General features: G+C 42.2%; 2 protein-coding genes and 1 pseudogene across 2 annotated transcripts; 1 reads left to right on the top strand and 2 right to left on the bottom strand.

Moving 5' to 3' along the window:
- Window positions 1-2,569: 2,569 nt before the first annotated feature.
- On the bottom strand, window positions 2,570-8,040 carry LOC135975081 (olfactory receptor 5AP2-like; annotated as a pseudogene).
- Window positions 8,041-9,742: 1,702 nt separating this feature from the next.
- LOC101952106 (olfactory receptor 10A4-like) lies at window positions 9,743-10,717 on the top strand (the record flags this gene model as incomplete). Its single annotated transcript, XM_005309061.3, has 1 exon — window positions 9,743-10,717. A coding segment is annotated over one exon (975 nt), but the record flags the coding sequence as incomplete, so codon positions are not given.
- Window positions 10,718-21,133: 10,416 nt separating this feature from the next.
- LOC101951840 (olfactory receptor 10A7-like) lies at window positions 21,134-21,904 on the bottom strand. Its single transcript, XM_008174343.3, has one exon. The coding sequence runs from the start codon at window positions 21,902-21,904 to the stop codon at window positions 21,134-21,136; it is 771 nt and encodes a 256-aa protein (XP_008172565.3).
- Window positions 21,905-24,604: the final 2,700 nt, after the last annotated feature.

Consider the following 24,604-nt stretch of genomic DNA (forward strand, 5'->3'; position numbering starts at 1 on the left):
AGACAACCACAAAGAAAGAGTAACTATTAAAGGAAAGATGTCAGATTGGAGGTAGATCTCAAGTGGGGTTCCACAGGGATCTTTTCTTGGTCCGGTGTTGTTTAACATCTTTATTAATTACCTGGATGTAGGTATAGCGAGCAAGCTGATCAAGTTTGCAGATAACACAAAGCTGGGGGGGTTGCAATACTTTGGTGGATAGAGCTAAAATTCAAAGGGATCTTGATAAATTGGAGAACTGGGCCCTAGACAACAAAATGAAATTCAACAAAGACAGATTTAAGATGCTACACTTATGGAAGAGAAACCAAATACAGAATAGGGGATCACTGAGTTGGCAGCAGCACTGTTGAGAAGGATGTGGGAGTTGCGGTGGATCACAACCTCAACATGAGTCAGCAATGCAATGCTATTGCAAAAAGAGCAAATGCAGTTTTAGGTTGCATTAACAGAGGCATAGTGTGCAAGTCACCGTGGGCAATAGTAATGCTCTAGTTGGTGCTGTCTAGACCTCAGCTGGAATACTATGTCCAGTTTTGGCCTCAAGTATATAGAAAGGATGTAGAGAAACTAGAAAGGATCCAGAGGCCAGCGACGAAGAAGATCAAAGGGATGGAATGCAGCTATATGAGCAAAGGCTGAAGGAACTGGGTTTGCTTAGTTAGAAAAGAGGAGATTTTTTTGGGAGGGGGTATTATAATGGTCTTCAGATACTTGAAATGCTGCCATAAAAAAAAAAGAAACATTGTTCTCTCTTGCCACAGAGGGCAGGACAAGAGGCATTGGGTTCAAACTACAGCACAGCAGCTTTAGATTATATCTCAGGAAAAGCCTCCGAACTGTAAGAATGGTAGGACAATAGAACCGACTGCCTAGGGAGGTTGTGGAAGTTTCTTCACTGGACATTTTCAAAGAAAGGCTAGAGAGCCATCTGTCTTGGATGGTTTAGACACAACAAATCCTGCTTCTTGGCAGGGAGTTAGACTAGATGACCTGTGCAGTCGCTTCTAACCCTATGATTCTGTGATTCTATGAAATGTGCAATACACATATATTTTTTGCCATTTTATTCTTTAAAAGTTCATTAAGGGTTACAATATTATTATTTTAGTTTTTTGACTGGTCTGTGCATTTCATAGTTTTATTTCTCTCTTATGCTTAAATTTAATTCTTTGAGTAATGAGTTCTAAAATGCCTAACCTGTCCTGGCTGTAATACTTATCATTTTTACTTTTATCACCATAATGTGCTTTGTCATTCATTATTTAAAGTGATACAGTCAAAAAGCAGTATCCTTTTAGAAAGTAATTTTAGCTTGTACTCACCTTAGCAGTGCCAGTTTTTTTTTTAAAAGCTAAACACATAACTTTCAACACTGTGCAGATGATGGTTGCTTATTTTCAAATTGTATTTTTAGTTATATCTGTAAAATAGCTTAAAATTCGTATGAAAATAAATGTGGTTCCAAGTCTGATAGTAACAGTAATGATGGAGTCAAATGTTAGCGAGTTACATACATGATTGTGATTGGTAAATATAAATGCCAACATAATTAGAAAAAATAAATATCCACTCTTAATAAAAGAGAAAAAAAACCTTAATTTTGTATGTTAAAATTAAGTAAATACATTTTAGTGGAGTGAAAAGCAATTGACTAATATAGAGTAGATAATGGCAGATACTGCTGATAATGCTGATAGAGTAGATATTGCTGATAATGCTGATAATGCTGAATTGGCAGTGTCCCGCTTCTGATGGTCATTTGTCTGCAGGTCGTCTGGGGAGAATGTTTTCCTGGCTGTTCTCAAGCAGTATCTTCTCCCTCTCTCACTCTGTCTCTCTGTGGTTTCCTTCTCTTGTTATCTTTATAGTTAAGATTTTAAACATGTGCCAACACTGTGGTTAAGCACTTGCTGCTGCACTCAGTGTTATAATCTGCCGCTTTACCGCAGCTGGCTATTTTTGCACAATTTTTTCTGTCCCAGCTTGATGTCTATATGATCTGCACATATTGGTTAATGGTGGTAAGAGTTTCAAAATGCAGTAACACTTGTTTTCCATCAGCATCTTCCATGAAATGATCTAATTCTTTATTTGAACCCAGTTATACTTTTGGCCTTCTCAACATCCCCAGGCAATGAGTTCCATGGGTTGACTGTACGTTGTGTGAAGAAATACTTCCTTTTATTTGTTTTAAACCTGCTGCCTATTAATTTAATTGGGTGACTCTTGGTTCTTGTATTATGTGAATTGTTAAATGGCACTTCCTTATTCACTTTCTCCACACCAGTCATGGTTTTATAGACCAGAACTGCAGTATTCAAGGTGTGGGCTAATCATGTATTTATATGGTGGCAATGGAGTGAGACAGAGGTGACTGAACCCACAGCAGCTCATTATCCTCTTCCTGCCCGGTGTGGGTTGGTATCACAGTGTCTAAGTGACTTACATAAACAAATTCTATTGAGATCTGTGCTAAATTATTCAAAGTGTCCTAAGGGAATTAGGCACTGACCTGCCAATGGGAGTTGGGCAGCAAACATCTTTAGGTACTTCCAAAAAGAACAGCCTAGATCATGCCTAAGTTCTATAGCACAACTTTCCTGCAGCACGACTTTATCTCTTTGTTCCTCAGACTGTAGAAGATGGGTTTGAACATTGGGGTGACGACTGTGTACATTAGAGACAGAGCTTTATGGAAGGCCTGGGACCACTCCACCAATGGTATCATGTACATGATAATGATGCTCCCATAATACAGACTCACCACCAGCAGGTGAGAGGTGCAGGTGGAAAAGGCCTTCTCCCTCCTGTCAGAGGAGGCAATTCGCAGGATGGCCGAGAAGATAAGAATGTACGACTCAACAATGAGGAGAAAAGGGGCCAGGCATACCAGGGAGTAGGAGACCAGAATAATCATTTCCACCAGAAGAAATTATTAATTTCATTGGGGCCACAGAAGCTTAGCTGGGGAACCATCCCCACTACTAAAGCAGTCACTGAGATACCAGTTACCAAGGAGGCAGATACCAGCTGAAGGCAGACCCTGAGGCTCATCATAATCGTATAGCTGAGTGGGTTGCATATGGTTAGATAACGGTCATAAGCTATGACTGCAAGGAGGAAACACTCTATGCAAGCCAAAGCACTGAGGAAAAATAACTGTGTGATGCAGTCCCTGAAGGACATTGTCCTGTCCTCTGCCAGAAACCCAGCCAGCAATCTGGGGGCCTTGACTGAGGAGTGGTAGGTGTCCAGGAAGAAGTACCTGGGGGTGTGAAGCTGCTGATCTGCCACAATTAGCGCAGCAATGGGGATATTCCTGGCCATAGTCACCATGTAGATAACTAGAAACACCACAACAAGCAGAATCTGAAATTCGTTCGGGTTCCCGAATCCCAGGAGGATGAACTTGGTGATAGATGTTTATTTTTTTTGTATGTGTTCTCTGAAAGAAAGAAAGAAAGAAAGAAAGAAAGAAAGAAAGAAAGAAAGAAAGAAAGAAAGAAAGAAAGAAAGAAAGAAAGAAATATCTTTCCCCAGATCTCCAAATACGTCCTAGTTATTCCACCCCTTTTAACTTTATTCAATATTTACTTAAGACCAGATTTTCATATACATTTAAGTGCCTAACGATTCAGTTAGGCACCTAGGGGGATTTTACAACACCTCAGTACCTAAAATTAATTGATTTCAACAGATATTAGGAGCCAAGATGCTTTTGAAAAGCCCACTGGTCACCTAGATGCATCTTTAGGCACCTAAATATCTTTAAAAATCTGGCCCTTAGTGTATAATATGTAATGGAACTGGTTCAAAACATTTTTTCCCATGGAAATGTTTAAGTTTTCAGCCAAAGAACTTCAAAAGAGAGATTTTGGCCAAAAATTGGAGTTGCGGTGCCTCCTACCCACTCCCCGCCATGTGCACTCCAAATAACTGCCTGCCTGGCTCCCTGCTGCCTGTGTCTGCAGCTGCTTTTACACAACTGGGAGCGTCTCTTACACTGGAGGGGGAAACATCCCTCCTCCCCCTACCCAAAATGACATGACTCTGCCCAGCAATCCCTTCACCACCCAACCCAGCTCCAGTCCCTACTTCCAGGCATCCGCTTTCTCCATCACTGAACAGGTCTGGAGGAGGTGCAGGGTCCAGACTGCTCCATCTCACAGGTGTGACTTTTCATCCTCAACCCAAACCTGACACTTGTCATTGGGTTCTGTGTCCAATGCATCCCGAACCCGATGCCTGTGGTCGTGTCTCATCAGGTTTGGGTAAGGCACAGGGCTCTACTCCAGTAGAACTATGGGATTACATAATTTTACAACTTCTGAACGCAGCCTGTACAAAGACAGACAATGCTACATAGACATAGCATATTTGGGGGGGCGGGGCAGTAATAAAAGAAGACAAGACACACATGAATACAGAAAGGAGGGAAGGAGGAAAGGACATGACTGGGGACGGGGAAAGGAAAAAGAGGAAGGGGCAAGCAGAAGGGAGGTCTGGCATTCTTTGATCCATTTCAGTGTTTTTAACCAAATATATCTAGTGGGTCCAAATTTCTTCAAATACATTTAATTGCTCTCTATGACAATAGGTTATTCTTCCTGTGGCTGTTAACTCTGACAGGTGTGAATACCACTGGCCTATTCTTGCATTTTTGCAAAATCCTCTGTGTGGTGATCACTGCAGCCCACAAGAACCAAAGTCTGTGTGGCGGGGTTAAACCCAGCGTAGCAGGTGAATAACCCAGGATACATTCCAAGTACTCACATTTACCCTTAAATACACAGCAGGTAAGGAGCAAAATCTGGCCTAGGAATAGTCTTATTGGTTACTCGTGTCTCATTTTGACTATTGTTCTGATTATATTTATTATAAAATGTTTTGCCTGTGATATAATATATAATATAAGCATTGGGCGCTAAATGACTTGCCCCAGGTCCCACAGGAAGTCTCTGGTAGAACCAGGTACTGAACCAGACTGTCTTAAGTCCCAACCACTGGACTGTCCTATCACATCAGACTATTCCCTGAGCTCAATGTGGGGCAGAACACCTGCTTTTATTGCTACCTGTGTTGCCTCGTGCTCTCAATGCAATTCATAAAAAAAAAAACCAACAACATCGAAATGTCAGCCTAGAAGGGACCTCAGAACACCATTGAATTCACCCCCCTGCACCGAGCACCCCTAGACCATCCCTGACAAGTGTTTGTCTAACCTGCTCTTAAAAATCCTCCATCGGTTGGGATTTCACAACCTCCTTGTTAACCTTCTGGTAAAACGCCTTATGGTAAAACTACAACAAATCTAACTGACTCTTGAATCCCCCTCGCTCCCTGTGCATGGAACTCCTGTTAAAGCGAGGACCGGTACATCAGACAGAAAACAGCTACTCGTCTTGGGATTTCCAAAGGCAGTTCTATGCATTAGGCAGCTGCCTCTCCTTGGGAGCCAACCAAAAGGGACATGCTGGTCTAACACCCTATTCCTCAGAGGAAGTATCTGTGAACTTCTGCTGATGAGTCCTCCTGGGCAGGGGAAGAGAGCTAAAATACTCCAGTTCTATCCACAAACAGGTCCTTAGCCAGCCAGGAGAATGGTGTCTTTCTCAGAGGTAAGCCCCGGAATCCAAGCTGGCTTGGCTTCTAAACAAGCATGACATGGGAAGAGCTAGGAGTAGAAAGGGATGGTGCTCACCCCACTTAATGTGAAACTTCTTCAGTGTGGCATGGGGTGAAAAGCAGGGCAGAATTTTTGGCACTACCTTTGACTAGCAGGGACAATCCTTTGTGCTGGAATTGACCTGAGACTTGAAGCTTGCCTTTAGCTTCTTTTCTACTTTCAGCCAGGAATCACTCATAGTGAGATATACAATCAGTGCATTTTTATATCTATCAAAGGGTATTTCTTCTTTCCCCTCTGCTACCATTTCATCTTCCGCCTCCTTCTCTTTTTCTTCTTTTGATGATGATGAAGCTCTGGGGTTCAATGCAAAACATCTTGGTTCCTCACTCCCATTGATTTCAGTTGGTTTTAGGTATCTAACTACCTTTAAATATCTGGGCCTTTGATCTTATTTATGAGTATCCCCCCCATTTGAATTTGAAAAAAATAATAATAATAAACATTAGATCTCATTGGAAATGCTGTTTCATCTGGACTGAAAAATTTCATGCAATGAATCCATTTCAATGAAATTTCTATTGTTTGTTTGTTTTTTTTCTTAGCCAGAATGCAGCATTCTCATAGGTCAGAATGGAATGTTTCAGTTCTCCATTTTGGAATGACTTTTCATTTCAGTTTTTGTATCTGATACGACATGAGATGATACAGTTGAAATCAGAATGAAATGTTTCAATTTAATCCAAATGAAGCATTTCAATTGACCCAAAATGAATACTTTTTTTCACAATTTTGTTTTGTGGAAAGTTTCAACTTTTTTTTCTGGTCCATTTTGGAATGGAAACATTTGCAAACTGCAGAATTTCCAATGAAACAAACCCTTGGATTCCTGCACAGCTCTCATAAATGTAACTAACACCCCAGGTACCAGACAGAATGCCCCCCACATTAAATTCATTCCATTTTTGCTGTGACACTAGGGCTGAAGTTAATCTAGAGGTAGAAGTAGAAGATTTGGAGGTGCACCAGTGACACAGAGCCAGTCAACATACCACTGCCTAGTGCTCCTGGTCCATTAGTATCTAGGTTTAATCAACTCCATTGCACACCACAAGACTCACTTATTATCCCAGACTTCTTCATAATGCCACTGTTGCTACCGAAGGGAATGTGAACTGGTAAGTAGAGCACTGGACTAGCATTCAGGAGACCTGAGTCCTGTTCACAACTCTGCCTCTGGCCTGCTGGGTGATGATGGGCAAGCCACTAGCTCACTCACTAGCTCATACTGTGCCTCAGTTTCCCCACCTTTAAAATGGGGGTGATGACAGAGACCTCCTTTATAAAGCACTTTGAGATCAACTGATTCCAAGTGCTATAGAAGAGCTCAGTGGTGTTATTATTAATACAATATCTGGAGCACAGGAGAGGAGACCACAGGGGGCTGGAGCAGCAGTTTCTCACTAGCGGCTCTGTGTCCCAAGCCTGCACAGATCACTGTGAGGTCTGAGTGTCTATGTTTCCTTGCTCGCTGGCCTGTAAAGCACAGAGCAGAAGGGTTTGAGTCCATCCATTGAGAACTTGAAGGTTTCAAGCCATAGTCAGGTGAACAGAGGCCAGGGTGATGGGACAATGACTAATAATAATAATGTCAAAGTTCTATTCTATACAGATTCGTATACTGTGCTCATCACCATAGTATCAAGCGTCTATATGCTTATTAATTTGCTATTAGTAATCACTTGTTAATGCTGAATTCTTACTTTGGTGTACAGTGGCAATATCTTCGGGGATGGGTTCTTTGTAATATCATTTGGGCAGCTGTGTAAATGCCTTTGAAAAATCCTAGGTGTTACACAGAACATCTTCGTAACAAATGCCAAGATTCATTGGCCAGATCAACAAGTTATCTTCCAAGTTAGCCAGAAAAGCAGATGGAAATCTCTGTAATAAAGCCAGAGTGTCTGCCAGGGTCAGTGTCTCAGTGGGTAGCAGGAGGGACATGCACCAGCATCTAGCACCAAGAATCCCGCTGTCAAGCATGACTCAGAGAGGGGAAACTTTATGGGCCTTAACATCAATGGGGACAGGCAAAGAGCTGCCCGGGTAGACACAGATAGCCAAGCACTGCACCTGCCCAAAGGAACGATGCAGATTCACACTTCCCAAATGTGAAAATTGCATATTTGGGATGTTAGATGATGACAGATCTCTGCTGATGGGAACAATGCATAAACAGAAGGAAAGCAAGAAAGCTCTCCAGTGTCCTTTGTGCTCCTCTCTGCTGCCCATTCCCTTATTCTCAATTAAAATTACAGCAGTCTGAAGAACTAAATGTTGCTAAATATTTTCTCCATCTGTTTTGTGTGCTGCTTCGCTAAACTGTGGCTAGTAATTGGAGAATGTGCCATTGATTTTTGAACGCTTGCTCATTTCCACCCAAACAGGGAGCAAATGTCCAGCCACTGGATGGTGCCACAATTTCCCCAGCATTCAGTCCCACTGAGTTCATTCCAAAGGCACAGAACAAGGGCAGAGAAGATGCAGTTCTTCTGGCTCCATGTGCTGGTTCATCTGGTCCCACGGCTTGATGGATTGTAAAGCTTTTCATCCTTTAAACTGATTGTTGCTGGCTGAAATCTATCCCCAGGGACCAGCAAATGAAAATTATCAGCATCAATTGTCTTGTTGTTAGCAGGTGTAAAAGGATTTGGTTGGTCTTACTAAAATGTTCCAAATACCTTGTGGGTAAAAACTATTAAGCACTGAATTGGTCAAACACAAAGCATCATGATCTGATTTGCAGAACTCGTTCTCACGGTTAGAACAACGGTGGTGCAAATAATAGATTTTTGATATGCTGGCAGTTCTAAAACAAGAAAACAAATTCAGGATAACCTGGAAACAAAAATATTTTGAATTGTTTTGCAAACCAAAAAGACAAGTGTGTTGTGTTAAACAAAATGTTTTGATTGACCTGAAATAAAATGTTTTGTTTTGATTTCAAGCATTTTTGTACATTTCTGATTTTTTTCTTAATTGAAGGAAATTCCAAAACAAAATGAATGAAACATTTTGATGTTTCCAAGTTTTTCTTTTCTTTTCAAGATGAACAGTTCAGTGGAACTGACATGAATTTGCTAAATGTTTCTTGGTTACTGTGTCTTATCCTCATATTTAAAACTCTCCCCTCCCCAAAGAAAAAAAGTTTTGGCTGAAAAATGTCACCCATCTCTGTCAGGAATGAGCAAAGTGAGAGGGCAATGTAGAAAACTACCTTTGCCCCATTCAAACCCAAATTCAGGACGTCAGCCTCTCATGAACCTGTCTTTAAAACATGTATTTCTTTACTTTAGTTTAAATCTGGCTTCCCTCTGAGACAGGTTGTACCCTCAGCTACACAGGTTATAATAAGATCCAATGAGAGAGAAAGGTCTGATTTTAAGACCAGTAGGGGTCATTACGGCCTGTGTTATGCAGGTCAGACCGAGATGATCCAATCTAGCCTTCTGGGCTTTGAAGCTCGGAATAAAATCTTTGAATTAAAATCACTGAGTCAGGCCTCCTGCATAATGCAAGGCAGAGAATTTTTCCCAGTGATTCTTGAATTGATCCCAGTAACTACCACTAGTAAGAACATTTTCAGTCAAAACATATTTTCCCTAGACAATGGCTTTATCGTAGATTGTGAATTTTGCCAGTAGAATTCCTGTTTTTATAGAAAATATTCAGGATTGTGTGGAAAATGTGAAAAATTAAAATCATTTTTCTCTTTTTGGCAACTGAGAAATGAAAAAAATCTGGATTTGGGGCTTCCAATTTTTATTTTTTTCTGGAAAAAAAGATAATTTCCCAGCCAGCTCTACTAATAAGTTGTGATTAAATTAGGTCATAAAGTTGGAGGCCCTAGAAGATGAATCGATGATATGGCTTCCATTTCCTGGATATCCAAATCCCATTAATTTTAATGGGAATTGAGCATCCACTTTCCTTAGATGGTTTGCAAGCACTTTGCCTAAATTTTCAATCTCAGTTGGACGTATTTTTGCATTTATCATAAAAGGTAAATAAATGACTTTCATGCCTTGTCTTCCCTGATGCGGGTGACTTTGTTCACTCCCTCTGCCATTGAAATACAAGCCACTGGACAAGGGAAATCAGACTGCAGTGACCGAGTTCATCTTCGTTGGATTCTCCAGATTGGTGGAGCTGCAGGCGCTGCTCTTTGCAATGGTTCTATCCATGTATACAGTGTCCCTGACGGGTAACGTTCTCATCACAGCCATCATAAAAGCCAACCCGTCCCTCCATACGCCAATGTATTTTTTCCTCACCAACCTGTCCCTGCTGGAGATCTGCTACACAACGTCCATTGTGCCCAAGATGCTGGTGAGCCTGGTGTCAGAGAACAGAAGGATCTCACTATGGGGTTGTGCCACGCAGATGTATTTTTTCACCCTCTTTGGCATCACTGAGTGCTGCCTCCTGGCTGCCATGGCCTACGACCGCTACGTGGCCATCTGCAACCCGCTGCGCTACACCCTCGTCATGAGAAAGGGGGCCTGCGCCCAGCTGGCCGTAACCTCCTGGATGGTGGGGATGCTGGTGGGCTTGAGCCAGACCAGCTATGTTTTCAGTCTGACGTTCTGTGGGCCCAACAAGATCAATCACTTCTTCTGTGACATCCCACCCCTCCTGAAGCTGGCCTGCGGGGACACCTCCATGAACGTGTTGGCCGTGTACCTGGTGGCTTTTCTTTTCATAACCTCCCCCTTCACGCTCATCCTGGCCTCCTACCTCTTCATCATTGCCTCCGTCCTGAGGATGCCATCAGCTGAGGGGAAGCGCAAAGCCTTCTCCACCTGCTCCTCCCACCTTATCGTGGTCTTGCTCTTCTATGGCTCTGGCATCATCACCTACCTCAGGCCCAAGTCCAGCTACTCAATGGAGAGCGACAAGCTCCTGGCCCTCTTCTATACAGTGGTGACGTCCATGCTGAACCCCATTGTCTACAGCCTGAGGAACAAGGAGGTCAAGGAGGCCCTGAGGAGGGCGCTCAGTGGGATGACGTGCCCTCGGAAAATGTAGGGTGAGGTTTCCCAAGAGCACAAATGACTTCCAGTGGGGTCTGGGGGGATACAAGTGTGTCCACGGGTGGGTTTATTTTCCAAAACCAGTGCAACCCACGTTGCCAGTCAGAACAGACTGGTACTGCATGGCCTGTCCTACGGCCCGTGCACACACAGCAGGTCTCTCCAACCAGGCCTCCCAGTTGGTAGGTGTTGAGAGTTTCCTTCTAGGTCCTTTCTCCTGGGTCTCTCCCCCTAACTGAGCTGGCCTCTTGCCTATGGAGCAAGCAACCTGCAGGCTGTCGCCCGAGATCCATTCTCTGGGAGGCTGATCATTAGTCGCAGGTAGAGCTAAGCCCACCTTTTTTCAACAGCCAGGCCCCCTTGTGACAGGCACCCAACTGCCCTCTGTACTTTTGGAAATCTGCCCCATAAATGTTTGAATGTCAACAAAATTCCAAACATGCTGCAGAGTCTCTTCCATCAGGTGGGAATGAGACTCATGGGCAACCATTAGTTGTCATCCAATCTTGATTTTAAAATTGTCAGTGATGGAGAATCCACCACAACCCTTAGTAAATTGTTCCAATGGTTAGTTACTCTCACTGTTAAAAAATTGTGCCATATTTCCTGTCTAGCTTCAACTTCCAGCCTTTGGATCATCTTAGACCTTTCTCTGCTAGATTGAAAAGCCCAGTACCCATTTTTAGTCCCCCATGTAGGTACTTATAGACATAGATCTAGTCAAATATTAACACTCTCTTTGTTAAACTAACCAGATTGTGCTCCTGGAGTCTATCACTAGAAGTCATGTTTTCCAATCCTTTAAGCATTCTGTGGCTCTTCTCTGAGCCCTCTCCAATTTACTAACAACCATCTAGAATTTTGGGCACCAGAAATGGACACCGTCTTCCATTAGCAGTCACACCAGTGACAAATACAGATGTAAAATAACTTCTCTGCTCCTATTTAAGCTTCTCCTATTTATGCATCCCAGGATCACAATAGCTTTTATGACCATAGCATCACACTGGGAGCACATGTTCCACTGAGCTGAATTATATGTTATCATAGAGAAGTACAAAAAGTAATACATTAATTAATTAAATAAAAATACTAAATCCCACCATACTCAGCAGTGGTTCAGGCCATAATTCTCCAGCCTTGAGTTGTGATCTTGAACTCTGTTATGACTATCTTGACACCTACTATCTTTCCCATAGACAAATAGCAAGCATATATTCTCCACATTAGCTTTTCCCAGCTGTCTAGGAGATTTAGACACACAATTCCCATTAGTTTTAATGGAAAGAAGGTGATAAAATCCCTTAAGCAGCTTTGAAATCCTCAGCCTCTGTCTAAATGAGATTGTATTTTCTATTAAAGGTTAACCATGAGAGAAGAACAAACAAAAGGAAAAGCACAATCTCATTAACCATTTGCATCATAAGTGCAACATGGTAGCTGTCACAAGCAGACTCCAAGCACTTTAGACCCCAATTCAGCACTATGCTTGAACATGTGTTTAATTTTAAGCATGTGAGAATTCCCACTGAGTTCCATAGCACTAAGAATATGCTTAAAAACTAGACATGTGCAAAGGTACCTTGCTGAATTGGGGACTTAAAGAACACACACAGAGAAGGTCAATAGTGGGGTGAGGTGGATTAGGACCAGGATTCCATCCAGCCATAGGACCATCAACAAAGCAAAGAGCTTATGACATTTCTGGCTCAACAGGCTGCCAGTGCTGTCCTCTTAGCAGATTCAAATACTCTCTGGCAGTAGATAACCTCTGTATGTCCTTGGGCATTCGCTCAGCGTAGGCACTGGATCCATGTATCCTGTCTTAATCCAGTCCTGGTTACAGAGCTATATACACCAGAGCTACTATGGGACTTTTTCCAGTCAAGGAGCAAGGACCTTAACCTCAGCATGACAAGTGATGGGCCACATTCTCCATCTCTTTGAATCTTAGAATCTATGTTAGTGAGGTGACCAAATCCTATTGGAATTCAGTCAGAATCAGGCACTAATTCCCTCCAGGTCTCTTGAAAATACCAGCCTAAACCAAGATCAGATGCCTTTCTGAACAACGCATTCAAGTTCAACCATAATTTGCTGGGCTGCATGCAGGAATCACTGGATGAAGTTCACTGTCCTGTGTTATGCCGAAGGTCAAATGAAATGGGCCCTTAAAATATATTATGGATTTTGCAGACTTTTATTCATTGTCTTTGATAGGTCGTGCTCACTTGGGGAAGCACTACTTGGGAAAGGATGGAAGGGTTTGCCAAAAAGGGGTCTTAAGTAACGGCATCCGAACTGGATGCTAACGGTGTGATTCAATGGAGTCTTACAGGCCATTGCTTCAAAAACAAGCATTACATGGTAGCTGCCCTGGGCAGACTCTGAGGCTAATGTTGCAATGACACCACTAATTTGGCGTGCCTCAGTTTAATTTCAGCCAATCTGGACCTTTTTCTCCAAAAGCGCTGAGCACCGACAACCCCAGCCATGCCTACTAAGGGTACTCAGCAAAAACAAAACAAAACAAACCAGTCAAAAGCTCATAAATGGGGCATAAAAAAGAAGAGGCACTCAAATTTAGTGGACACTTTGGTAAAAATTGGCTTTCGGGCTTGATCTGTTTTTTATATATTCTGAGCACCTGCCAGTTCCATTGGCTTCTTGTGGAGCTGGGTGTGATCAGCAATCTGGAAATTAGGCCCAAAGTATCTCAAAACCAGAGGACAGTTTTGAATATGATGGCCTAAGATATTCATTGTTCTTACTTTTCATAGATTCATAGGGTTTATGGCCAGAAGGGATCATTAGATGAGCTAGTGTGACTTCCTGTATAGCCCAGGCCAGAGAACCTTGCCCAGTTACTACTGGATTGATCCCAATAACTTGGTTTGAGTAAAGCATCTTCAAGACAAGTATCCATGTGATGACTCTGTAATAATTTCCTCACACTGTGTTTTGACCTGGTCATTGGGCCGTTTACTGTACAAATATGCTGGTTTAGCTTAATTAAGGGGCAATAAAGGTAATCAAGCAGGAAAGGAAAAAGAACAACTCACTATAAGCCACTTCTCAGCAAACATCTGAGATCTGATATTGACAATGTCAGGATAGGTTCTCTGGGAACCAGAGAATCAAACGAATGTTGGCAGAATTACAAAGCAACTTGTTTGGGGGAACCAGGGAAAGGAAACAGAGAGACAGGCTCCTGCTGGGGTGTCTGAAGAAGCTAGTCCACTAGTTAAGCTAGATTATGTGCTGTTTTAAAATTCATATTTTTCCTTCTAAATGCCTTGTACCTAGTGTTAAAAGAAACCAAACTTTTGTTTCAGAAGGCTGTCTGAACATTCTATTGGCCATTGGTCACAGTGACAAGTTGATACACAGTAAAGCATCACATAACACGAATCTCTGGGGCAGTTTATATTTAGAATCCACACTCATTTCCTGCTGACATCAGCAGCGCTGAGATCCAAGTTAATTCGATTTAATTAATGTGGGCCCAATCCTGAATTCTGTGGGCTTGATTCTGCCATCCTTACTCAACGAAGTAACCAGCACTCACTCAAGTGACCACATCGGCTTTGAGATGGCAAATTGCCTGAGTAACTGATACTAATATGAGCGAGGGCTTCAGGAGGAGACCACCACAGCAAATATCCACACTGCAGTGCTACAGTGGCACAGCTGGGGTGCTGCTGCATCTGTAGAGTAGACAAGCCCTAGTACATGATGATATTATTCCTTGTTACAAAGATCTTATTGACTCAGCTAATCATGACAAAGCAGGATGTTATGGGAGAAAATAACAGGCAATGGGTGTAGATGGACTGGGAACAGAATGCACAGTATTAGGCTATCATGGTTGCTTGTTCAATAAGCATCTAGTTTTCTTTCTTTCTTCTTATTAATTAGCAAATTGTTGTTGAGATGAGGTACAGAGACAAGACACATGTTCCAGCCATTGGGGTGTGGAGAAGCATGGGAGAAAGGGTGAAGGAGCTAGTGGGCGAAGGGAACAAAGGAGATGCAGAGTTGGGTGGGACTGGCAGACCCTGGAGAGCAGAGCGTTAGGTGACCATGTAGCATGGGTATCTGGAGTGGTTGGAGAGGGATTTGGGAGGTGGCCTTGTGCTGCTGATATTAAAGAAGCAGCTGCCAGAAGAACTTTCACTAGCCCCGGTGTGACTGGGGTGGCAGCAAGGAGGGACTGGGGATTCAGGTCCTTTGTCTCACCATTCAGAGGGATGTTTCCCCACAATCACAGATCCATAGAAAATTAGGACTGGAAGGGACCTCGACAGGGCTTCTAGTCCAGTGCCCTGCACAGAAACAGGGCTAAGTATTATCTACACCATCCCTGACAGGTGTTTGTCTAACCTGCTCTTAAAAATCTCCAGTGATGGAGATTCCACAACCTCCCTAGGGAATTTGTTCCAGTCCTTAACCACCCTGACAGTTATTACCCCCTTCTCTATAACACATTTTTACATACTCAAAGACTGTTACATGTCCCCCTTCAGTCTTCTCTTCTCAAGACTAAATAAACTGATTTTTGTCATTTTTTCTTCAAAGATCATGCCTTCTAGACCTTTAATCATGTTTCTTGCTCTCCTCTGGATTTTCTCCAGTTTGTCCACATCTTTCCTGAAGTGTGGTGACCAGGATTGGACACAGTGCTCCATATGAGACCATATCAGTGCTGAGTAGAGTGGAAAAATTATTTCTGTCTTGCTTACAACACTCCTGCTAATACATCCCAAAATGATGTTTGCTTTTTTTGCAACTGTATTACATTGTTGATTCATATTTAGTTTGTGATCCACTGTGTCCCCCAGATCCTTTTCTGCAATACTGCATCCTAGGCAGTTATTTCCCGTTTTGTATTTGTGTAATTGATTGTTCCTTCCTAAGTATAGAACTTTGCATTTTTCCTTATTGAATTTCATCCTGTTTACTTGAGATCATTTCTCCAGTATGTCCAGATCATTTTGAATTGTAATCCTGTCCTACAAAGCACTTGCAACCCTCCCAGCTTGGTATCATCTGTAAACATTATAAGTATACTTTCTATTGCATTATCCACATAATTTATGAAGATATTCAATAGAACCGGACCCAAGAGTGATCCCTGCAGGACATGCCCGTTTAGCTCGATTATGAACCATTGATAACTACTCTGTGAGTATGGCTTTCTAGCCAGTTGTGCACCCTCTAATAGTATATTTGTCTAGTTCAGTGGTTTTCACCTGTGGTCCACAGACCCCTGGGGGTCTGCAGTCTGTATCAAAGATTTCCAAAGGGGTCGGCACCTCTATTTGAAAATTTGTTGGGGTCTGCAAATGAAAAAAGGTTGAAAACTACTGATCTAGGCTGTATTTCCAAGGATCAAGGCATTGCCCTGGACCATTCCTCAAGATTGTTCCTGGTTTAGTCTAGAAAAATAATAATATGCAGAATACTATGGGCCTAAATCTTCTTTGCCTTGAGTCCGCATATGGGATGATTTAGTTGGGGTTGGTCCTGATTTGAGCAGGGGGTTGGACTAGATGACCTCCTGAAGTCTCTTCCAACCCTAATCTTCTATGATTCTATGTGCCCTTGAGCAAAATGGGTGTGAAAAGTGTCTTACACCCCTTGGCACTCGCTTTGCAGAGGTGTAAATGGCCTCACAAGGCACAAGTAGTGCTGCTCCCAACGTTATTTGAGTTCATGGGAAATTTCAAGTTTTTGCTGAAAACTGAAAGATGTGGGGTAAAAATGTGATTTGCAGTTTGTTCCTGAAATCCTCCTTCTTGTCTATGGGCTGGGATCCCCAGCTGGACTCTGTCTCCCACAATGCACCGCCTTCTCCTTTTTCGGAGAGGAGAAGCTCAGCATCATGGAGGCTCTGCCCCATTGAGGATGATAGTTTTGTGAGGAGCAATGTACAGCTCCCATTTTTGGCCAAAATCTTGTGTTTTATGGCTGGAATAATTTGACAAAAATAACACAGTTTTCTGCAGACCGATTTTGCCCCCCAAAAATGTGTTTTGCCAAAACCGAATTTTCCACTGAAAAACATTTTTGAGGAAAACATTTCAAGGAGCACTATATACAAGGCAGTTGTGAATAAGGCCTTGAATGCCAGTAGCATAGCACTGTTTTAATGTAGTGTCATTTGTGACGGTGTGCGTCTGTCTGTAGATCCTGCCCACAAAGAATTCTTGAGCGTGTGCCTATCAGCACCAATGGTAGGGGAACGGTGAAGCCAAGCTTAGATCTTTAAGAAGAAGGTTTCAATCCAGATCCTATTTGGTAGCCTTCACTGAAATGTGCCTGCTCTATGGCAGGACACTCTTGGAATGAATAAAGGGAAAGTATGCAAGCAAGTGCCCCAAAGCACGCATGAAAAGCTGGCAATGATGAAAGCTTTATACTGTGTTTTTGTTGTTTTACTCCCATGCCAAAAATGTTTCTATTCCTGTCAGATTTAGCCTATCGTGAATTGTTCTGTGTTTGTGATTTTATCTGAAATAGAGCTTAACACGCTCTCCAAAAATATCAAATTCAGTCCAAACACCTGATCTTTTCTAGACAGCCCTTTCCGAGTACCCAAAAGGACATTTGGGATAAAATGATGTCAATGTATGAACATTTAACTCTGTGTTTTCCAAATTATGCTTCAGACTTTGTTTGGTTTTCCCCTAGACAAAACCCATGACAGATGCAAAATGGGGAAATCAGACGTCTGTCATGGGATTCATCCTCCTGGGATTCAGGAATACCCCGAAGCTGCAGACTCCTCTCTTCCTGCTGTTTCTAATAATCTGCATAACAAGCAGGGCTGGGAACATCCTCATACTGGTGCTAGTTGTGGCTGATTAGCACCTTCACACCCCCATGTACTTCTTCCTGGGGAACTTGTCCTACTTGGAGACCTGCTACAACTCCACCATCCTGCCAAGGGTGCTGGCCAGTCTCCTGACTGGGAAAGAACCATTTCTTTCTATGCCTGCATCACACAATGTTATATCTTTGGCTGCTTAGCAGCTACAGAATGTTATCTCCTAACAGTGATGTCTTATGGTGGTTATTTAGCAATATGCAAACCCCTGCGTTATACAATAATTATGCAGATACTGCCTCCAACTAGCAGCTGGGTCTTAGGTAAGCGGGTTACTGGCTAGTTCCATAGTAACGAGAATGATGTTACAATTAACTTTTTGCAGCCCCAATGAAATTGACTTTTTTTTTTTTTTGCGATTTCAACCCATTGCTGTATATTTCCTGCAGTGACACCCACCTTGTGGAACTTCTGGCTTCCACCTTGTCCTTTATATTCACCGTGCCCCCATTTCTACAGACGATGATATACTATGTGTGTATCAAGTTTGCCATCTTGCAAGTCCCTTCCACTGCTGGGAGGCAAAAGGCCTTTTCCACCTGCTCCTCTCACCTCATTGTGGTGACAATTTTCTGTTGGACCATCACTATTGTGTACATGTTACCGAACACCAATACACTGAGAGACCTGAAGAAAATGTTCTCTCTCCCGTACATGTTCCTGACTACCCAGGTCAATCCCCTCATCTACAGCCTGAGAAACAAAGAGATCCAGGAGGCCCTGAGGTATGTTCTCAGTATATTTATGGCTTTGAAGAGAATTCAGGCCATCCAAGCTAATTTGTGTAAGATAAATCAAAATGGAAGAATCTGGATCCAAGCATAGCAGTCTGGGTTGCCCCTCTTGATGGGCTATTAACTCATGCCTTGGGAAAGGGAAGTGGTTCCACAAAATGATTTAATCAATAAACATAATGTCTTTGTTTGTAAATTCCCCATGAGCAAATATTGGTTAGACATGGGAAAAAAAACAAAGAACCAGTTTAATGAAAAGTTTCCTTATTTTGAGGGTTGTTACCATTTAGATGGATTAAAAACAGGGCCACTTTTTCATATTTTTTAAATTCCAAGAGACTGCTCTAACGCAGAAATGTACCCTGTGCAGAATCACAGTATTACAGCTGCCCGACAAACACAGCTTGCCCGTCTGCAAGATTAATCTGTGGGATTTTTTTCTAGTGTGGGGAAGGAAATAAGAAAGGAAATTTGTGCCCAGCTGCGAGCAAGAGTTATCGGTACATATTCCAATCTTATTTACACCAGTTGTAAACATAGAGTAATGTTACTGAAGCTGATGTCACTCCAGATTTGCACAAGTTCATCTGCACTTAGAATCTGGCCTGTTATTACTACTGGTGAGATTTTATTGCCTGTTAATTTCCAAATCCATTTTCTAGTGCTGTGTGAGATTATAACACTTGTCAATGATGCTTCCTTCTCCACACTGAGTATTAAATAAATTAGCTATAATGTCTCATCATATTCACTTCACTGCTAGAATAGCCCGAATATGTTCCACTGTAATCCGGCGGTTGTTCATAGTAAGTTAAAGCAGAAAATGGTTAACAACATTGATACAAACATTGATATCAAGGTCAAACAAGGCTAACGTCTATAGAGATGCCTGAATAATTTAGAGTAAGTGATGCATACAGTGACTTTTTCCAAATTTTCCATGAAGAAACACACAATGTTCCCAAATGCACTCATTATTCGAAATTATTCCTTCAAAAATTTCAATAAATATTTGACCACAGATAGTCCACAAGCAAGCTGGGTTTATTACACTTTTATTCATTGTGCATATTTTTTTCTAAAGTGCTTAAGTGGCTTAGGAGCCTAGGAATAACATACTGCAAGAGCAAGAAGCTCAAACATCACAAATTCAAATAAAAAATTACCCACATTTTTTAACAGCGATGGTGATTAACTATCAGAACAAACTACCAAGGGAAGAGTGGATTCACTTTCTCTTGATGTCTTCAAATTCAGACTGGATGCCTTCCTGGAGGATAGGATATAGTTAAATGTAAGTTATTAGATTCAAGTCAGGGAAACCGGGTGAAATTTAATGGTTCCTGTTATACAGGAGGTCAGCATAGATGATCTAATGATCCCTTCCGGGCTTAAAAATCTATGAATCTAGGCCACATAGACAATCAATGTGAGTTAAGCTTCCAAGTCATGTGGGCACTTTTGACATTCATCTCTCTCTCTTTCCATGGATACCCATCTATCTATCTATCTATCTATCTATCTATCTATCTATCTATCTATCTATCTATCTATCTATCTATCTATCTATCTATCTATGTGTAGGATTCAGGAAAGACTTACCCATTGACTTCTCATTATTAAATTTAAATACATACATACTTCTTCATGAGTGCTCCAATTATTATTCTGATTATTTTCCCTCAATGTTACATGCTGGGGATGTTTGTTTATTTGTTTAAAAATAGCCTTCATAACATAAAATATCTTTAAGAAGAAATAAGGGAAAGCTTCTGTCTGCAGTGTATTCCCATGAGTCAACAATAAATCCAGACCATAGGTTTGGATGGTCAGAAGTTCTTGCATTTTAGATGCTCAAATGCAGTCATTCTCCATTGAGTTTCCTTACAATTTCCACAATGCCTAAAAGCTCTGTCTTCCGGAGGACGTGGATCATGGTGTCTTGCACGCCTAATGTGTTCCTGAGCTGTTCATTCACACCGACAGGGATTAATAATAATTATTATTATTAAAAAGCCCCATGAGGTCAGGAAGTGTTTTTTATCCCCATTCCCTCTGGGTCAGTCCCCATTGCACTAAAGGGGACTGATGCACACATGGCCAGATTTTTGTAGAAATGTAGGCACCTAATAATCTAGATCAGAAATCAAAGAGAGTTAGCAGTTAGGGATCAGGTTTTAAAGGGCATTCATGTGCCTAAAGATGTAGATTGGTGCCTAAATCCCATTGATTTAAAAGGATGTTAGTTTCCCTGGTGCTTTTAAAAATCCCACTAGGTGCCTAATCATCTTTAAAAATCTAGCCATGGTTGCTTAACCTGCTTTGGCACTTGTGAAAATCTTACTAGGAATCTGTCTGCATCTGAAGAAGTGTTTTTTTTTTTACCCATGAAAGCTTATGTCCAAATAAATCTGTCTTTAAAGTGCCACTGGACTCCCCCTTGTTTTTGTCTGCATTTTTAGATTCCTAAATGCCTTTGAAAATCTGGCCCTACACGACTTTATTAAAAAGAATTTATACTCCTAAATTAGTTGGATGCATTTGAAATTCTTGCCATAAGTGACTCACCCTGGAAGTTTTTACTGAAGCAAGGAGTTGAATCCTTTCTTTTTTTTTTAACCTCAGGATTGGGTGAGAACCATTGCCTTACAGTTCCTCCAAACCACCAGATTATCCTTCCTCTCTGTCTTAGATTGGACATGTGAAATGCATTTCAAGTCAAGGGTAGCTCTGTGATTGACTTCAGTGGCTTCAGGATTGGGTCATAAATCAGCCTGAGGCAAAACCCTTATTGTAATGGGGACAACCTCTTCCCAGCCACCCACCTCCGCAGTGCCCCCTTCACCTCCTTGTTCCTCAGGCTGTAGATGACGGGGTTCAGCATGGGGGTGACCACAGTATAGAAGAGGGACAGCAGCTTGTCATTCTCTGTCGTGTGGATGGATCTGGGACGCAGATACATGACCATGCCAGAACCATAAAAGAGAGTCACAACCACCAGGTGTGAGGAGCATGTGGAGAAGGCTCTGTGCCTGCTCCCCGGGGAGGACATTTTCAGGACAGTGGCGATGATGCAGGTGTAGGAGATGAGGATGAGGGTGAAGGGGATGGCGAGGAAGACCACGGTGACCGTGATGTTAGACATCTCATTGCGGGATGTGTCGGCGCAGACCAGCTGCAGCACCGGCGCCACGTCACAGAAGAAATGGTCGATTTTGTTGGGGCCACAGAATAGGGAGGTGAAGACCAAGGTGGTTTGGATGAAGGAGACGGGAATCCCACTCAGCCAGGAACCGGCCACAAGCCAGACACAAGACCTCCTCTCCATGATGGCCACGTAGCGCAGAGGGTGGCATATGGCCACATAGCGGTCATAGGCCATGGCAGCCAGGAGATAGCACTCAGCAGAGCCCAGGAGAAGGAAAAAATACATCTGAGCTGCACAACCTGTGAAGGAGATGGTGTTATCCCCAGTGAGGGAGATGGCCATCATCTTGGGCAGGGTGACTGAGCTGTAGCAAATCTCCAGGAAGGACAAGTTCCCAATGAAGAAATACATGGGGATGTGGAGGGAAGGGTCAGCTAGTGTGATGAGAACAATGAGGCTGTTTCCCAGCAGGGTGAGACTGTAGATAGCAAAACACATCAGGAAAAGCAGCGCCTTCCCTAACAAGCTACTGGAAAATCCTAAGATAATAAACTCACCCACGGCAGTGCTGTTTCCCGGTGCCAGCTCCTCACAACGTGTGGTAGAGTTCAGCTGTAAATTAACAAATACAGGATGGGATAAGTGACTTAGAATGGCACAGAATAGGAGGGAGAGAGAGAGAGAGAGAGAGAGAGAGAGAGAGAAGGAGTTGTAGATAGATAGATAGATAGATAGATAGATAGATAGATAGATAGATAGATAGATAGATAGAATCAAGGGTTAGAAATGGGTAAATCAACATACTAAGATCTAGAGAGATAAAGAGATGGGTGTATATGGAAACAGAAAGAAAAACAAGGGTTAAGATACATAGAGGAGCATAGTAAGATCTAAATATAGATCGATGGAGCATGTCTATGTTTATGTAAGTAATTTTTTCTCCCTTCCTTTCCAATTCATTGACTTTTAAACTTTCTTTCTTTATTTAACAAATGTAATTACTGTGGGAAAGCTAATGCTATTAAATGAAGTTTGTAATTTCCCCCCAAGGCTGGAGGTAAAACTAGGAAATACAGAATCAGGCAAGCCAAGAATGATGATCTGCTGAACATTTTACAAGGATACAGCAGGTATTTTTAAGATCATTGAGAATCATCAGGCAAAAGAGTATCTAACGTACCTTCCAAATCAAGAGCTCCCTTCTTACCATATTCCGGGTAGACAGTGCTCATCACCATGGTAGTACTAATCTATGAATGCGTATGTCTTTAAATGCTTCTGTTTTTAAGGCATCTTTGGTGTCCTCATGGGATGGGCTCCTCAGAGGTGTAACTCAGTTAATTAACGAATGAAAAGAACTAAACTGTAATACTGCATTCAGAGTCACTTAGATCCGTCAGAGAAATACACCGTCTCGTTAAATATTCTGTAGGCTAATGGTTTAGTACCTCTGCTGGAATTTCTTTCAGTAAATAAGGAATGCTTTAATTTCCATACTTGATGCTGTGTCTCCTTGTAGTTATATATCATAGTTGTGGCAATGTCTCCATATGAAATTCTCTACCTGCCTTTGAAACAGGGAGCAACTGAACCTTCAGCCCAGCTGGGCTCAGCTCATAGTCCCTTCCTCCCCAGCAGAGGCTTCTGTGGCAGCTTTGGTCAGGAGCTCTCAGGGCAGAGCTGTCCTGTTCCCCCCTCTGCCCCACTGGAGTTGTCTGGCTCCTCTTGAGCCTGGTGGGATTGTCAACAGCAGCCTGTGCTGGTCTAATTCTTCTCCCACTGATTGGCGATTTATCCATTGACTCTAGTGGGACCAGGCCCAAACTGATTCAGGTTAAAATCCCATCCCCTGTGTTTCTTTTTGCTGGGTCATGTTCTAGGTCCCCTTCTTGCTCCATTTGAACTCAGTGGAAAACACCCTTTGCAGTTAACAGGTCAGGACTGGGTCCTAAGGCCATGAAGGGTGATGGTAGAAAGAACAGAGAGAGAGAGAGAGAGCTGAAGGGGAGGACAAGAAGAGAGAAGGAGAAAGGAAGTTCAAGAGAATAAAATGGATCACTAGAGACATGTGGACCTGATTTAGTATAACCATGCACCTTGTAGAGTCCTTTCCAACCATGCAAGGTATGTTCAAGATAGCTTGAATGGCCATGTACTATTTATACTCTCTTGCACAGTTGCCAACTTACCAACGTCAAGGAAGATATAGACTAGACTAGACCTGTGTGTTCTTGTTTAGACTAGATTTGACTAGAATCAAAGTGAATAAAATAGAATAGACCCATATGTTCTCATTTAGAATAGAATAGAGCCTGTTTTAGAAGAGAAGAGAAGAGAAGAGAAGAGAAGAGAAGAGAAAGAAGAAGAGAAGAGAAGAGAAGAGAAGAGAAGAGAAGAGAAGAGAAGAGAAGAGAAGAGAAGAGAAGAGAAGAGAAGAGAAGAGAAGAGAAGAGACCCATGCGTTCTTGTTTAAACTAGAAGAGAACCTGTTTTAGAATAGAATAGAATAGAATAGAATAGAATAGATCCATGTGTTCTAGAATACAGTAGACCCTTCTGTTCTAGTTAATAGAATAGAATGTACCCACCTTTTCTAATTAGAATAGAATAAATAGAATAGAGCAGACCAGTCTGTGCTAGTTTAACATAGAATAGAACAGACCCATCTGTACCGGTTAGTAGAATAGAATAGAATACTGCACAAGGTGCAAGGCAATAGACTATCAACCTCAATGTTCCTATGAATCCTCTTCCTTGGAAGTCCAGACATTGAAGCTATGGTGTTATGCCTAGAACTGACATTTACAGTCTAGAGCAGCGGTTCCCACACTTTTTTCCCCTGAGGCCCACTGGTGCAGCTGAAACAGGCACTGCGGCCAACAGTTAATACTTTTTGAGGAAAATTATTGATTTTAATTTTTATATACATTGTGACAGACCCAGACCAGTGGGGTGCAGGAGTCTGGTAGAGGGCAAATATACTGGTCACTGGAAGAATAGTTTTCTGTTCCCTGAGTCACCAGAGCAGGGGCTGCACTAGAGTAATCAGGAACCTGCTAGAACCCGTTAAGGCAGGCAGGCTAATTAGGACACCTGGAGCCAATTAAGAAG

The sequence above is a fragment of the Chrysemys picta genome, chromosome 13 (assembly GCF_011386835.1).
Source record: "Chrysemys picta bellii isolate R12L10 chromosome 13, ASM1138683v2, whole genome shotgun sequence".
Classification (NCBI taxonomy): Eukaryota; Metazoa; Chordata; order Testudines; family Emydidae; genus Chrysemys; species Chrysemys picta.